Here is an 18,577-nt window from a genome sequence, read left to right as displayed (position 1 = left end):
TGTCTGCTTCTATCACAGGAGGAAGTCCTTGGACTAAAAAAAAAAAAAAATGGGTTCTATAAGTACGCTAACACCTTCATTAGGAAATATCAATGTGTTCTTCAGCCCCAACCCCTTCCTCCAAATGCTAAAATTGTAGCCATGTTAAAGGTAACTAATTGTATAGATGATCAGTGACCAATACAGATTTCTATTTCGGGGGGAAAGGGGGGGGATGGCTCTTGACATAAAGATTTTTGCTATTCGCTAGGGTCCAGCAATCCTCATAGGTCTACATGCCACACGCCTTCGCATGTCTCTTTTCCTACAGCTTAGATAAGCGTGGATTGAAAGTTAAAATCCTTGATGTTAACGCCGTACAGAGAGAAGTTTGATAGAGTTCGGGGTAAGAAGGGTACACTGATTACAGTACATTTGAGAGGATGGCCACATGGACACCACGAGGCATCATGTACTTTTTCATTTTGGTCTTGTTACCAACAGGTGTCTATATTCTTGTCACTGCTTCACGATTTCACTGGACGTAGGACAGATCACTAGTCAATGAAGGCTATATCTAATCAATCACTCCAGCACGAAAAGTCTCTCGAAATCTAAGCAGAGTAGCTCAGTAACACAATGTAGAAAACAGGTGCTCGAAGTGTAGAAGTTAAAAAAGAGGTGGAAAAAGAAGAATACTGTTATCCCACGTGAAGCAGAATGAACTGCAACATGAAGGAGAAAGGGGAATTCTCTCTCTCTCTCTCTCTCTCTCTCTCTCTCTCTCTCTAATATTTTTCTTTTTCCTTCGTTCCCTTTGTCTCTCATTTTCTCTAGTTCAGAAAATCACAAATATTTCCTCCCTCCCCCTCCCTCTCAATCTATCTCTATCCCTCCAATTGAAAAAAAAAAAGAAAAAAAGAAATCCAGATTCGAAGGACATTGCTGAAGCGTACGGATACAATTTTTGTCAAGTGTACCGTACCGTCTCTGGTTGTAGTAAAACGCCTCGAATACCAATGAATTTACTAGGACTCAAAACATTACAAAGAGAAAATCTATATTCATGAGTATGCTTTCTGAGCATCAGTAAACACCTAATATTAGCTGTTACATAAATTCTCTCGGTGCTTGTTAAATCAAGTGCCAAAAAGAAAAGTGTCAAGACTTTATGACCCATTGCCTCTCAAGAGACAGTTTTAAAAAAGATTATATTAAAACTGAAACAGAGAAACTGAAGATTCAGGGAAAAAAAGAAAGTAATGGTGTTCGAAATTAGAGTTGCAATATTGTGTCAAAAAGTATTACATTAGGAGGTTATGGACCTGTATCATGGTTTATTGGCTAATGGTGCAAAGGCAACAGCTCATGGCGTCTGAATGGCTTATAATACTCTCTAAGTTGTAGTCATGTGTGATTATTAATGGTTGCTATAATTCACTGTCATGGTAGAGCTGAGAGACTGCATGGTACTGAATGGTTAGATTTATGGTAGCCGATGTTAGGACCAGGGGCGCACCTAAGGGGGGGCCAAGGGGGCCATGGTCCCCCCTCCCGAAATTTCCTTCCTTGTAAGAAACGAAATACACTAATAGTCTCTTTAAAAAGTCATATTTTTTCTAGCCACAAATTTCATTTTTATGCCCCTCCCCCCCTCCCGAAAAATATTCCTGGATGCGTCCCTGGTTAGGACCACGAAGAAAAATTGATGTTCTTATCACGTTGCTGATGTTAGGAGTTGCGGCTTCATTATGGAAGCAGACGTTGGTATTCATGGCAGTAGTGATCCATTTTAAGGCGGTGTGTGGTTCATGGTACTGACAGATGCTGGATCATGGTTGGTGGTGATGTTAGAACCATGACGAGAAGCAGCAGTGCCGGCTTCTTATTAATTCTTCTTTTCCATCCTCAAGTACTTGTGGGCGGCGGGCACAACACAGTTGCGGTACTGGTCCTATAGAGAAAAATAATAATAATAATTAAATCAACCAATTCTAATTCTAATAAATCTAATGACTATCAACCCAATTCTAATCCAACTCAGCCAAATCAAATCCCAGTCCACTACGAACAACTGACCTCGTAATTCTGGACGCTCATGCAGACGTAGGAGAGATGCCAGTGTTCGTCGTCCTTCATGACCGTATTGATCAGGTGCTTGGGCGCAGGCAGGATCATTTCGCACTGGGCTGTAGGAAGGCAAGGATTTAGGAATTGCATTCTGAGTGACCTGCAGATTTCGTGACCCTTTTTCCTTAGCGATTAGTTCTGCACACACACACACACACACACACACACACACACACACACACACTTCTTCATGTCACCACACCAAGCTGTATGTATGTCAGCATGTATACTGTATATGAGAAGTGTATATGTGTTGTATATTATGTAATGCATGTATTTATAGGTTACCAGTAATCATTTTTTTTTTTTTTAACACATAGCGACATTGGTTAAGTAAAGTCGATCACTTGACTACAAGGTTAATAGCGCCTTGCTCTACTTCCGCACCACCAGCATTACTCGTACAAAGATCATCCTGCATTCTCGGATGTATCCCGTCAGGAATACAAGAACTGTTCTGTATTTAGTGATACTGGAACTAATAATTCATGACCCATCCTGTGATTTGAGATCCTGGTACTAGGTATACAAGAACCAACCTGTTATTTGAGAAACTGTACTAGGCATACAAGAACCATCCTGTATATTGGATGTACTAGAAATACAAGAATTTACCGTATTTTGGGATTCTGGTACCAGGAGTACAGGAACATCCAGAATTTTGGATGTGCCGGGAATGCAAGAACCATTGATCCTGTACTTTGGTTGTACCAGGAATACAAAAACCATCCTGCATATTGGGATGCTGGTGCCAGGAATACAAGAACCATGTTGTATCCTGGATGTGGTACCGGGAACACAAAATCATCCAGTATTTTGGGATTTTGGAATTGGGAGGTCAAGAACCACTTTGTATTTTGAGGTGCTGGTAGAACAAGCTGAAAGCCGTACCTTCAGAGACCTTGTTGAGTTTTTCGTCGGTGAGACTATGAGGTTCCTGCATAAGCATATTGTCTGGCATCATCTTGCTGAGGCCACGGCCGCGAATGTCAAAGTGGTGGCATTTCATGATGGCGTCCAGAACCTCGCAACCCGTAGCACCGGTGCACCCACAATTCTTAACTATAATGAAGATATATGAGAACGTTAATATAATGCACATACAGTAGGTGGTAGAGATATTAAGCTGAGAATGCATTTTATAGTGGCAGTCAATTATGGTGTTCATTATCGGGCAGCTCCTAGATTTCCGGTGTCACATACACTAAGTTCGTGCAAGCAAAAAGTACAATCGCCTACACTTCTAAGTATTACAGAAGGTGGGGTGTTGGTGGTGTTATGTAGGACTAATGTGTTTGCTTACGTCTCGCATCTACTGTGGCCTGATCATTATAACGGCCTTGTTCCAACACAATAAACGTGAGACAAAAGCAAAAATCCTCTGACACGCCACTTCCTGTAGTACTTTGAAGTGAAGGCGACTTTACTGTTTACACTAAAGTATCCTATACAACATCCCTGGTCTTTGGACATACTGAATAATCCTAAACTGACGATTTTCATTTACAGAGGGACACTTTGATTTCAGCACACAGACCGTCCCTCCGTCTGTCAAAGGAAGTCACCTAGTCATGTATGCCTCAAAGACAAGAGTGTTGTACACATTACTTGGTGTACATGGTACATTGTGAATGCACGAACTTGGTGCATGTGACTCCAGCAACAACAATTTTCCACTGCACTGTAAGTATATCAAAGAGTAAATGTAAGTAAATGGGAAGGATGCACTAACCACTTCTGGAATGTCGTTATCATCAGAAGTTTTTATTAAGATCGGGAGATATTTGTAACGAGGGACTAGATATATCCTTCAGTTTGGGAGGGACTTTTCGAATCAGAGGGGTTAGATATAGAATTCATTAACCCTTTCACTATGGGGATGCTCTCATTAGCTGAAAAATCGTCTGGTATAAAAGATTACGGTTCATTCATTTTAACTAGGTGAAGATTTTTGTCCTTTTGCGGCTTATTTCCGATAGCATTATTACGGCTCAACATCCTTTCCATAACACCTCTTCATGATTAGCATTATATTCTATACCTAATCTCTTCTTACCGCTCAGTATTCAATATGGTAAGTTTGCACCTAGTTAAAGTGAAGAGAGTATATGTGATTCCAATGTTAATCTATATATTGTTATAGCTCAGTATTTAAGTTGCGAGATGGGAATTTCACTCCTAGTTAAAGTGAACAGAGTGTAGTGATTCTAATGTTAATATATTCTTATAACTCAATATTTAACACGGAGAGATGGCAATTTTAGGCAGCCCAGTATTCAAGATTAAGAGAAGAGAATTTGACGCCTTGTTGAAATGAACAGAGAATTAGCCATGACAGAGGGAGAGTCATACTTACTGATTTCCTTCATCATGCACAGCTTGTACAGGCCCATCAGGTGTTCCATACCCTTCTTCATCTCAACCATCTTCTTGACCTGTTCATCAGTGACGGGTGTCATCGGGTCCGGTTCGGCGGTAGAGTCGGACTGGGGCATGGCGCTCACGGCAACCACCCCAGCAAGCACCAGAGCCACGGCCACCTTCATGATTACACCTGGGGTAGAAGGCATCATTGTACGGTAAGCACAATTAGGGATAATGGAGTGCAGTGCTGTGTTTGGGTGTGTGCACCAGCTGTGATGCGTACCTCTGATGGGGCTTGAGTGGCAGTGGCAGACTACCTACTCCTGCTCTGTGAGTGTGTGTGTGTGTGTGTGTGTGTGTGTGTGTGTGTGTGTGTGTGTGTAAACCTAGTCCTAGGGCGAGGTAGAGGGCGGTATTCTATTGGGCTTTCGACGTTTTCCAGCACCTATCCTTAGTTAGTAACTTGACATAATGGATGTTATTATTATCTTGTATATAATAATTACTAAGGTCTTTTTATTATCAATATACGCTGAATAAATAACATATAAGATGGTACTAGCTTCTTCATGATCGGGACAACTCTAGTATTTTATTTTAGCTAACATTCATATTCTTCCTTCAGCTGAGACTGGAAATAAGAGCCAGAGAGTCATTAACCCTCTCATGACCAAGACAACTCTAACCCTTTATCTTGGCTGCTGTTAGATTATTTCATTTAGTCAAGAGTGAGTCGTGGGCCAGTATTCTCGTCAGTTAAGGAAGCTCCCTAACACCTCTTCCTTACCGATTTATCTGATACGGCAGGTTAATACCGTTTTGCGCGTTATACATGCTGAGTATGGCAAATATTGGAATGATTTATGTAACATGGAATAGGACAGTAAGGTGTAATAAACAAAATGAATTGCTTGGGAAGAGGTGTTAGGGGGCTTCCAAATATTAGTTTTTATTTTTAGTTGAGAATGAGTCATAGGAGCCTGAGACCATTAAGTCACAGAAATATGCAAGTCAAGAGTGAGGGGAGTGGAAATGAGTTGCCTGAGATTAGTGCGTGGGGTTACGTGGGGAGACAGACAGCCACATGAGGAAGAGAAGGCGCGTTGTGGTGTTGGTGTGGATTTGCTGGAAAGCAATTGGTGAAGTATTTTGAGATGGTCTGACCGTATGGAGAGAATGCAGAATGAGAGACTGACTAGGAAAGTGTACATTACTGAGGTGGAGGAGGGAAGGGGAAAATGGGGACCGAGGATGCGATGGATGAATGCGGTGGAGACAGACAGACGGAGACATATAAATGAATAAATATAGATAGATAGATAGGAGGGTAGACAGACAGACAGATAGATAACTAGCCAGACAGACAGACAAACACTTACTTTAAAACTGACCGCCATAAAAAAGGGGTAAAAAGATACGAAATCATACAAAAATAACAATAAGCTGACAATAGTAAAATAAAAAATGCGGCAACAGGTGTAAAATACCCAAACCCACAACAAACAGGACTGCAGGGGTTTACTTATACCTCCATATACTCAGTTTTTAGTACAGGGCCGAATGATACGCCCCTGAGAATATTCTGATACCTACCCGTGCCGAACCCTCTCACCTGCGTCAAGGAGAGTGCGCTGCGGGAGTCGGTAGGAGAGTGTGTGTTGTTGTGTGGCTGGGATACGCTTTATATAGACACTTGACCCCCTCCCCCCATTACCCTACTCTCTGTCCCTTACTCTACCTTCCCTCCCCTCTGATCCTCACCTCCTTACCTACTCCTCCCTCTGCTTCTTTCCTCCCTACCTCTCTCCTCTCTTCCCCCCCCTCTCATTCTCTTCTTCCACCTCCTTCCTCCCCACATCCATTAATCCTATCCGTTCAACTCCCTTCCCCTTCCCTCTGCTTCTTCCTTCCCTACCTCTCCCTTCCCTTCCCTCCCCTCTACTTCTCCCTTCCCTTCATCTCCCCTCCCTTCCCTCCCCTCTACTTCTCTCCTCCCTTTCCTCTCCTCCACTTCTTTCCTCCCATCATCCCCACTTCCCATCTAATGTCTCTCCCCTCCCCCCTCTCCCTCCCCCTTACCTCCTCCATCCCACTACTCTCCCCTTCCCTCCTAATCCCATCCATCATCCCCTTCCCTTCCCGTCCATTCTCACTTCCCTATATTTTTCTTCCCTCTCCTTTCCTTCCCTTCACTACTCCATACCTCTTCCACCCCTTGCCTTTTTCCTCCTATCATCCTCCCTTTCTTTCCCCCTTCCATTACTCCTTCCCCTTCTTTACCTTTTCCTTCCTCATATTCTTTCTTCAGCACAAACTTCTCCTCCCCCCTGATTTTCTCTCTTTTCACGTCCTTCCTTCATCCACCTCTCCCATCTCTCTCTCTCTCTCTCTCTCTCTCTCTCTCTCTCTCTCTCTCTCTCTCGTGTGACGCAGCGTGTCAGGCACCACTGAAGACCGCAGGAAGTTGAGTGCCGGCCCAGCCACTATTACCCTCCAAAAATTTATACATATATTTTATCCAGGCTAACACGACTTTATTTTTTACCTTAATCCTTTTATTATATTTATTCTACTTTCAGATGAGCTGATTTGGATTAAACTTTCTTCTTTTCCTTTTCTCATTTTTTCGAGCGAGTGAGAACATCTAATAGGGTACTTTTGCTGAGTAGTAGAGCACACCACCAAAACTGGCATCTCTGAAATTCTTAAAGCCACAGTGGAGCTACGTACAACTCTGGAAAGCGAGTGAAAAAGCAGTACCGGTAGGTGTTACATAAGTAGCTTTTTTGAAAATTTGTCACTGTATTGCCAGAAAAAAGCCAGAAAACGACAAACTCTGCTGCAACACTAGTTTATCTCGGATATAATTAAAGCTCCAACGGAATTACGCACATCGTTAGAAAGTTTATGGAAATGTAATGCGTGTTACTTAAGTAGTTTTTCTATAAACACTGCCACTACTACTACTACTACTAGTAGGCCTACTACGGCTGCTGCCATCCAAGGCATGAATGGGGGTTATTGCTTACATGGTACCACTCAAGGGATAGGGAGGCCGGTCGTCCTAATCTTAAATATTGGATGTGAGTAGCCTAGCCCTGGAACCCACGGCTCCTGATGATACAGAAAAGGAGTGAATAATGGATGGATGATGTTATTAATTCCCAGACACATCTTCGTTACCAACACAGCTTATGGCAAAATAAAAAGTAACCCATTCAATTAGGTAACGTAGGTGTTTGCTGGATTGTAGTTTTGGATTGTGTTGAGGGTCAGTAGGAGACTCCAGCCTCATCGTATCACCTCCTTACCTCATGTGGTTAGTGCTGTAGAGGGACGCCTTCACGTGGTGCCACCGATATAACTGGGCGGCGGAGCTTCCTAGTTAGAAAAACGTCCTTCAGCCTCCTCCCGATCCCCTGAAAGGAGAGTAAAGGACACTAACTTCAAAATATGGTGTTCTGGTATGGTCTTGGTAGTGTAGCCTACTTCTATGCGGAATGTTAGTGATTTTTGCCAGTATTTCTTTATTCCTGGAAAGCAAATGTTGGTTACGAGAGGGAAATGATGGTGAATTTATTTGTGAATCTGTGGTACTCTGGTTTTGCAACGAGTGACTAATGTGAAGGTGGAGAGCCAAGGTCAGTCACGCAACACCGCATTATTGGTCGCATTCTAGGGGGCACAGGAGGTTTCGTAGCGCCTATTAATTAGTAATTTATTTAACACATTTCACTCTAATGTTTCCTTTTTTCTTAACTGTATCGCTTTAACATCGTGCATCATTTAAATACAAGAAGAAACTGAGGTGCTAGGGAAAAGATATTACGAAATCTGCAAAGACCTTTAACAAGTCGCCTCTGCCGTATTTTCGTCTGCTGAGGAGGCTTTATAGAACGTCTCCTTTTACGATTTACTTTACATATTAGAACTAACCACTTACTTGTATAGTATTTCTTTCATATTTCCATTGACATATACCGCATACTTAGCATATCCTGTAGAGGAGTATATAATAAAGCATCGGCTACAGAAATATGGGCTATTGATAAGGAAGAGGTACTATAGTTGGTCTGTTTTCATCTGATAGAACTGAACCACTCCCGAAACTCAAATATTTCGTTGCGGTCGCAGGAAATGTGATGAGCCTCAGTTACAAGGTAAGAATGAGTCTCCCTGGTTACCAGTCAAATCAATCCTCCCAAATGACTACACCTGGTCATAAACTGAGCTGAAAGGGGCTAGGAATTTTGTCAGGTAAGAGTAAACGCACTTAGGGAGCTTACTTAACAGGTGAAAATGCGGTCCCATGTATAGTATTTGGTGTTTATCACGATCATTAATAATATCGCCAACGCTTGAGAGTTTTCACGTTTATGTTGGTTCTGGCTTAGAGTGCTCTAAAATTTACAGTCCACAGTTACTTATCATCATCATCATCATTACTATCATCGTCATCATCATAGTCATCATCATCATCATCATCATCATCATCATTATTAATGTCATCATCATCATCTTGGTCCTCTCTTTAACCTAGATCGAGAAATAGGGAAAGATAAAATACAAAAGTGTGAGAATTGTCAACAGCATATCCATTGATGCTTATAATGGACATCGCCAGTATTCATCAACTGTTATTCTGAATCTACTGTACAACTTGAATGGTAAGTCGTGGCTGTGTGAAATTCGACGAGCTTTAATTATGAGGCAGGAATGAGTCTCTTTGTTTACTAGTCAAATCAACCTTCCAGTCTGACTACACTTGGCCATAAACTGAGCTGAAAGGGGTTAGGGATCTTTGTAAGGTTAAGGCAAAAGCGCTATAATTATCCTGCCCAAAACATGAATTTCTAATACAAGCAAACCTATTAAATTTCTTTACAACCTTATACTAAATTAAAATCCAGCTCTTACTTTACTCAACCTATCCCCTAATTTGCACGATAAATCTAATTTAATTCTACAATTTAAAATGAACTTGACCTCTGAGTTGAACACCACTTTTAATCTGAGCCTTACTTCAACGCTGAATCCCACCTCTAAGTTGTCCCATTTCTAGGCTGAACTCCACCTCTAGGTTTAATCTCACCTCTAAGGTGAATTCCACTAACAGGATGAACTCTATATCAAAGTTTAACCTCACCTGGTTGAACCTCACGTAGCTGAAGTTTTCCCAGTAGAAAGTCACCTAAATGAACTTACATTACTTGAATCTCACCATTTGAACTTGATTTCGCTAACCCTAACCCAGTGAGGAGACTTAGAATAGTGTCTTTCAATTACACGAGGGTCATTAAAGCAGTCAATTTTGCTTAGCTCCATTCTGCTGCAACATTTTATTTTATATCCAGGTCCCTCGCTGTACTGCTGCATGAATGTTGGGTGAACTGGCTACTCAGGTGAACCCCGCCCAGATGAACCCAGGCTTTCGTAACTGAAGGTCACCCCGCCAGGACACAGAGGCCATCCGTCATAATAATTGAACACTCGGAAAACATGTAACTCGCGGTTTTTATGTCCTGTGAAAAAGGATGGAAATTTTGAGATGATCTGGGACCTTCAGATTTCGGCGTGTTTCCTTTGCCATGTGTGAGTACGGTGACTTGCGTTCTTGTGTAAGTATATGGTATTCGTGTGTACTGTGTATGCATGGGTAGAGTTGATATATGAATAACTTGTGGACCTATATGGGGCGTCAACTTGTGCGGACTGTACACGTATGTATTATGTGTAGACGGGTTGTGTTGACATATGAGTGATTTATGTACGTATCTGGGTGTTAACTTATATGCATTGGTTGGTGATGTGTACGTATATATCATGTGTGGCAGTGCTGCGTTCATGTGAGAGTGTTTTATATATATCAAAGGTGGATGCGTGGGAAGACTGCGAGCTTGTGTATGTATGTGAACGTAATGTATCTTATGTAAAGTATGGTTTTTGTATGTACTGTATTTTGCTCTGCGCGGAAGTAGCGGTAGTAACTGCAAACTTAAGCTCATTTTGATATGAACCCAGTGGACTGCAGACTGAAGATACCCTCCTGCAGTCCACCATTCTCCCTTTGGTGGATAGGGAAGGACTTGAGGGACGTTTGTATGACCAGGAAGCAGAATCACCTGGTCATATCAGTGCCACCACGTGAAGGCGTCCCTCTGCAACACCACTCTCCGTGATGAGATGCATATACAGTATGTGGGTGGTTTTCTATTAGGCAGGTAACGTGTATATTGTGTGTACCGTCCTTAGTATGTGTATGCAGGGAGGAGATTGGCCATCCTGCTTGGGTTCATAATTAGAGGGGTTATGTAAAGCAGAACAAAGAGGTACTTGAGGGTGCCATTTACGTGGTTTGTGGAATGCTACCCAGACCTCAGCTGGCTTTAAGTTTCCCAAGCCATGTCAGACACTTGCATATAGTTCTTTCACCGCAACTTGGCAGTGATTTTTGTCCTTATGTACTGAAGCTTATTTAATGTAGCTCGTTGGCAGACAAAGACAGTGCCATGACTCTACATCCCATCCATTGCATGTCTTCGTTCTAGTGTTACCCTATTGATACGACTCAGCAATCAAGATGGCGAAACGGCAGTTTTAGGCCAAGTTAGAGTAGAAGAAAAGAGTATTGTAGTAATGTAAATGATTTCTGGGAAATAAATTAATTACAGGTAAGTAACATGGAGATCTTTTTTATGGTACTGGCAACTCAGAGCACAATTCTTAATGCTTGTTGATTCAGTGGTCATTTTTCACATGCATCTTTCGTTGTGTTATACTGTGAATTGCTTATTCTCTTCACCACGAGGACTTATTACTGTACTTGGTTCATTGTTACCCGGCCCCCGACGATTTCACTGAGCATATGGGTGTTTTTTAGAACTGGAAGGATTAAATATTGCCTTCTGCCATCCCCTCTCCACTCGAAGCTTTTCTGAAGTTGAATAAAACCATCTGAAGTTGAATAAAATCGTCTGAACTTGCATATAATCATTTGAAGGTTAATAAAATCGTCTGAAGTTGAACAAAATCATCTGAAGCTAACAAGTATATACAGTGTGTCCCGGGAGGAAAGGGCATAACTCTGTGAAATACCCGATGAAGGAATTCTGCTGCTAAAACTGCTATATCAACAGTTGTCTATTTCTCAACCGTAATGGAACTACAATTACTGATGCTGATATAGGCGAAAATGGTCTCCCTCATAATTAACCCATCAAGTAATTAGTAACAGTAATTTGGTAACGATACAGATTTAGACCAGTGTTGATGTAGATTTTAGTTATTTATTTATCTATCAGTGTATCTCTCTATCTATCTATCTACTTACTTATTTCTTTTAAAACTCAGAATTCCTACTTCCATCATTTCCAAAAGTTGTGTTCTTCCTCCTGATATACCTTGCATATAGGTGACATCCTTAGCGACTTATTTTGCATATTACACCTCAATATTCATTTGTATGCTATTTATATCGTTTTAATATCGACATGTTTGCCTCGATAATATACAGAAGGAAACTGAGGTTATAATGTGGAAAATATATCGATGAGGAAGAGGTGTTCCGAAATCTCCAGAGCAGCTGTCTTGACCAAAAATTACCATCACTCCATTTTGAATGCTGAGTTGTAGCAAGAGATTAACACTGGACTATAATGCATGTCACGAAGAAGCGCTGTGGAGTGAATATAAGAGCCGTAGTACTGCCTTTTTCCTGCCACTGAACTACGTGAAATGAGTTGAAAAGTTACGAAAATCAAAGCCAAGTTAAAGCGAAAGAACCACAGTATATATTTTTGGCGAATGTGCAGTACGTATGACAGGCTGGGGAAGCGACGGGAATTTGTCAAGTAATGTTTGTGCCTGTGTGAACGGAAGTGGGGTACAGGACGCTATAACTTAGAAATGTAATATGGTTGGGATGGTATTTTGTGTGTGTCAGATCAAATGACTCACCTGTATATTTCCATTTGCCTGCATGTTTGTTTGCGTAAATCATTAACAGAAGGGGAACTTGAAATGGCGTGTCCAAGTGGTTTTGTTCTTGTTGTAGTCGTTCATGTTCTTTTTCTTCTTTTTCTCCTCCTCCTCCTCCTCCTCTTCTTTTTCTGCTGCTTGGCCACCACGATTGACGGTCCATAAAACTGGCGTGAAGGCAAGGCCATATCCAAAAATAAATCGCCAAGGAAGAGGTGCTAGGGAGCCTTCTTACTCAACGAGAATACGAATCAGTGCCACTCAGTGAAGGGCAACTGGTTATTCTCGCCTTAAATGTCAACACTAAGTACTCTAGTCCCGACCTCCTGATGGGGCAATAAAGGAATGGATGATGGATAGATGAAATACTGAAATAAGTTGCTATATTTTCCAACTGAAATTTACTTCTAATTTTATTCTAATTATATAGGAGAATTTTTACGCAACCTTGTTCAAATTAGTTATTCAAATTCTTGGCGGGAATAGACATAATCTAACTCCAGGCAAAATTTCAACTTTCGATTCAGTGGCTGTGTTATTATATTTTTCCAACAATAAAACTGTTTTATTTAACCTGGGGAGAATCCGTAGTAGAGAAGGGGTTAATGAAGGCTATATCTTACCCCTCCAGTTCGAAAATCTACCCTAAGCTGAATAACATCATCTTGAGGAGGTAAAGAAATAAACTAAGAAAAGACGTCACCATATTCAAGGATCAAGCTATACAAAATGTTCTTGAGACACGTAAGCAAACAGTCACTTGGTTTTTGTATAATGGCAGGTTTTCTGGTGTTGAAGAAGGTTTTTTGAAAGTTAGTGAGAACGGGTGTATATGCCGTATTATTCTGGAAGTTTTTTTTTTTTTTTTTTTCTGAACGAATGGCGCGTTTGGCATTTAACTAGCTCACATACATACATACATACAGTACTTTACACACACACACACACACACACACACACACACACACATGCATATACAGTATGAATGACTAACAAATAGATATACTGTATACATACATACGTAGATGCTTGCCTGCTGTCTGCAAGGCGAGAATGATCCCAGACTATGACAGTGAACAGACTTAAATTATTTGATTGTTTTTGTCAAATAAATAGCCCCGTAATTACATCATAACAGTCCTAAATGAGACAACCCTAGCATGTATTCAATATGGACGGTGGTTATTAGTGCTGAAGTAGTGACACATGAAGATATGCAGCACATAGGACAACTGCTGGGTTCGAACGGACAACCAAGTCTATGCGCATAGCCAGACATGTAGAAGTAATACTCGTCTATACACATCATACGCACTGTAGTGCACACACAAACACACATGCACATACATACATACACAAGCACGCACACACATAGGAAACGTGTATGCAGAATCAGACATACAGACACCTGCGCAGGCTCCCACACATACATTCACACATATACTCAACAATAAGCAATACTATTATGGACACACTCATATGCACACACGTGCAGTATACCAGTACATACGCAGATTCCCACGGACATACACAGGCATGTACATAAATCTCTCTCTCTCTCTCTCTCTCTCTCTCTCACACACACACACACACACACAGGACGGAACTAGGGACAGTAAATCACATGGAAAGATGGAACACCTTTACAATGATACAGGAAATACACACACACACACACACACACACACACACACACACACACACACACACACACACACACACACACACACACATGCATACATACATACAAACACAAAAATATGTAAGTAAATAAATAAATAAATAAGCTAACAAATAAATAGCAAAATGCAAAACATATATACAGACCAGAAATTACGATTCTGGCTCAATCCTGTAAAAAAAAATACCGATAATTAGGTCCCTCTCTCTCTCTCTCTCTCTCACACACACACACACACACACACACACACACACACACACACACACACACACACACACACAGTAAGAAAACTACCCATCACACAAATGCATACTTACCAGACTACCTACCTACCTACATACATATATATTTACAAACATACACACAGTTAGGTACACCTGCACCTACTTACCAAAACATGCTAACTCACACACACACACACACACACGTCTCCGGAAACAGTCATCACACGTACGCAGTTTTTCGAAGTTCCTTTTTTTTTTCCTTTTAATTCTGCACGACAATACGAGAACGGGGACAAAAAATTCCATATTTAAATCACTGAGGCGTAGAAGAGAGAGAGAGAGAGAGAGAGAGAGAGAGAGAGAGAGAGAGAGAGAGAGATCGGAACACTCCCCAGCTAATGCCAGGCGATTTTACGTATCTGAAAGCAAGCCATAAAAACCTGAGTGTGTTAATACTGCTATCGACCTCATGGATAGGTTTTCCCTAGTATTCTATTCCAGCTAACACCATGGTCTTATATTTATCTGTGAGTGAGCCATAGGAGCCTGAGGGAAGTTAGAGTCAGAATGCATTGTAGTTAAAGCAAGAATGAGAAGAGGAAGACTGAGAACTATGAAAGAATGAAGTGCATGGGGAGGTAACTGAGAGACAAAAGTTCGCCTACAATTCCACTGCGTCTGCTTCACACTTTGGGCATGTCTATCACTTTCCTCCCTGACGCGTCCAATTAAAGAGAATCATCTATGGGCAGAGAAGTACAGTGTTCCTTTCCCAGCCCAGGAACATAACCCAGCAGAGGAAAGTCAGGAAGAGGTGAAATATTAGGCGAATTTTTATCCCTGACTGTGGTTGAGGGAGGATGCGTTGGCTTGTGTGTGTGTGTGTGTGTGTGTGTGTGTGTGTGTGTGTGTTGATAGTGTTGCCATAATTTTCAATGGACTTTGCAATTCGACGTCCGGCAATTGACAGATGGATGCATGGAGTTTTTATGGATACTCTCTCTCTCTCTCTCTCTCTCTCTCTCTCTCTCTCTCACTCGTTACATCACACCAGCCTGAGGGTAGAGAGAAGACAAGAAATTTATGACCGCTATTAAGCTTTATTGTGGGTGGGTCGGTGGGTGGGTGGGTGGGTGTGGGTGTTCTGTTTCCCTACCTTTCTCATCCTACACCTTATTTTCATGAACATAAAAAGCTTTCCAGTAAGTCTTGCATAGTTAATAAGCCTCTCATGATAGGGACAACTCCATCATTCTGTTCCACTTAATCAGGACAGATCTAGCACTCTATTTCAAGCAACGTCAAGCGATTTATTCAACTGAGAATAAGTTATGGGAACCGGAGATGTTAATAGTGCATCCTCGGGCTTTGAATGAGAGTACGAGTATTAGTGGAATTGTTTACTCTGCTTTGTTCACTTTTTTCCACCTTGAATGCTGACCCGTAACAAGGGATTAACATAAATACTACTGAAACAATGTAGAGTCGCAGTATTGTCTTATTCTGCCACTGAGCTACAGGATATAAGCTGCAAAAAGACGAATATCTTGGCCATGTTAAGGTGGACGAACTGCAGTGAGTGCTGGCGACGTGTGTGTAGAATTTTAGGATGGTTGTGTTAATATTCTTTCCTGTATGTGGTTCTCTATGGGCCGTGCTTTAGGTGGTATAGGAGGGTTTCTAGCACCTGTTCCTTAGCGAATTATTTTAAGTATTGCCCCTTAACATTTTCTGATACACTGTTGATTCCATGAGTCAAATACTTTCATGATAAAAAATTACATTTTTATTGACTTTAATGTATCTTAATTCCGAATGCGTCCTTTTAACTGGCTAACTGCAGTATTTTGTTGTCTTTCTTGTCAGTTTCCTTTCTCCCTGTGTTCTCCGAGTTCATATTTCCATTTTGGTCTTCTACTTTCTCAAGATTCTGTTGCATGACACTGTTCTATACTAAGTCGCATCTCTCAGTTTTTCCTTAATCCAAACGCCCTCGTCATATTGATCTGAAAATCTCCACAGGAAGTACTATACACTGATGGATGCTGTAATAATGCCTTTGGGGTGGAAGGTCGGGGTAATTTGGCCGCCTACTGAGAGGGGAACATTTTTCTTCTGAGCGCTAACGGTATCCCTGTCTATAGTTCGTTCACCTTTACTTGGCGGAGATTTTCGACTCTTTGCAGCTTATTCCTTGTTGGGCAGTGGCAGAACAAGACACCTTTATGGTTTTGCATCCTTTCCAAAGCACTTCATCGTGACTAGCACCATATTCCATTATCAATATCCTGATACAGCTGAGTATTTAATTTGGAGGCATGACAAATTCTGGACAAGTTAAACTGGTCAGAATATAGCATGGTTCATCTAACTAATGTAGCTCCACTGATTACCGTGACTCTCTCTCTCTCTCTCTCTCTCATTAGCATGGTGTGTTTTACGAACTTGGCTGTTAGAGCCTGAAATCTCGAAAGTGAATTTGACTGTGTTGTTAAAGGAGAATAAAGACGGAAAGAGATGCAAGAAATGATGAAGGGAAGAGCAGACAGCGAGGAAGTATCTGAAAAAGTGTAAGAGCAACAGAATCCTGGAAAGAATAAGAAAATAAAGAAGCGAGGTATCATCGTGACTGCGGTTCTTTGAGATGTAGAAAATTTCAAATGAGGGTTGTGGACACGAGTTGATTTATACGTGCGCACGGAGTCGCTGAGAGGCAGAGAATTTGAAGGGTGTCGGGGAGGAAGTGTAAGAAAATACAGACAAACAGACAGACAGATAGACACACACACACACACACACACACACACACACACACACACACACACACACACACACACACACACACACACACACACACACACACACACACACGTCACGAGAGCAACTGGCTGTGTAGCATGGAGAGGAAAAAACAAGGATGACGACGGGAAGAGAAGAATACTTGGAACTAATGTGTTGTCCTCATAGACTCTTGCATTAACGTTGTAGATACGAATCTGGTTTATTTTTTGGGCTCACTCAGATACCTACTATACAAATCATAACCAAACAAAACTATAGATTAAATAAAAAAATACAAAAGGTAAACCTAATACTGAGACTTGGCACCGTATTCTATGTTGTTCTAGAAGGCTTCGTATAGCATCTTTTATTTTCATGCGGCTTCTTATCCGTATTACACCCTTTTTTCTTTTGTTTTATTCACGTTTTTCTAGTACTGACTTAGTTTTCTTCACCAACGTACAGGATAAAAAGATGTCATGGGCAAAATAAATCGATGAGGAAGGGGCGTTACGAAATCTTCAAAGCGACCAGATATGTGGCCCTTCCTTATTTTGGAAATTGTTAAGATCCTTGCCCAATACGATTCTAAGTGGCTTTGGAGACTTGACAGCAATTCTTCCTTAGCGATTTATTCTTCACATTACACATTAATATTCACTTGTAGTTATAGATGCAAACAGAAGAATATTAAGACGCAATATGCAAAACAAATTGCTAAAGAACAGGAGCTCCGAGGCCACCTATGCCACCTAAAACGGGGCCCCTGCATTGGCGGATGTGTAAATGGTGGAGGGCGGATCCATGCGGAAAGATGGAGTGCAGCGGAGACATGATAAAATAGCGTACGGGGAGGGGGGGAGGGGACTGCCACGCTGGGGAGTTACGTGGCGTCGTGTGTTACATAAAAGGGTGATACGGAGCGAGTTTTGGATGCTATATAAACTTTTTGGAAATCGTTATACAAGAGATAGCAGAACGGGAGAGGGGAGATATTATTATTATTACTATTACTATTATTATTATTATTATTATTATTAATATTATTATTTATGTATCCGACTCTCAACACAGATTTGATGATACGTTTCCTGAGACCCAGAAGTCCTCCTACGTGACACGTTCCTTCACTTGCCCCCACTTAAATGCTAATGATCACCGTCAATACTAAATACGTGTTAAAACTTTCTCGTTCAGGACTGGCATGATTGTTTTAGCAGGGGTATTTTTCTGACATGTCGGCGGATCTTGTTAAAAATTACGAAGTCCGTTTTAAAGAATTTCGGCTCATCAGACTATTCCCTACCCAAGCCTGAGATCGAACTTGCATCCATTAAGACAGCAAATCATTTCCCCACCGACTCGACCACCATCTCTCTAATGCGAGACATGAAGGAAGGTGACAGATGAGGTACAAGGAATGGAAGTTTACACGAAGGCT

At 41.3% G+C, this 18,577-nt stretch overlaps 1 protein-coding gene across 1 annotated transcript; it reads right to left on the bottom strand.

Annotated features, from left to right (window-relative positions):
• Nucleotides 1-991: 991 nt before the first annotated feature.
• On the bottom strand, nt 992-4,610 carry LOC145398311 (uncharacterized). The gene is made up of 4 exons (XM_080271198.1): nt 4,466-4,610; nt 3,001-3,171; nt 2,059-2,168; nt 992-1,933 (listed from the first exon to the last, which is right to left on the bottom strand). The coding sequence occupies exons 1-4, from the start codon at nt 4,602-4,604 to the stop codon at nt 1,868-1,870; spliced, it is 486 nt and encodes a 161-aa protein (XP_080127324.1). The 5' UTR covers nt 4,605-4,610; the 3' UTR covers nt 992-1,867.
• Nucleotides 4,611-18,577: the final 13,967 nt, after the last annotated feature.

This window comes from Coenobita brevimanus, chromosome 45 (assembly GCF_032717465.1).
Source record: "Coenobita brevimanus isolate Jiangsu-jjx chromosome 45, ASM3271746v2, whole genome shotgun sequence".
NCBI lineage: Eukaryota > Metazoa > Arthropoda > Malacostraca > Decapoda > Coenobitidae > Coenobita > Coenobita brevimanus.
The sequence above is the reverse complement of the archived record's forward strand: the minus strand, read 5'-3'. Positions and strand labels throughout refer to the sequence as shown.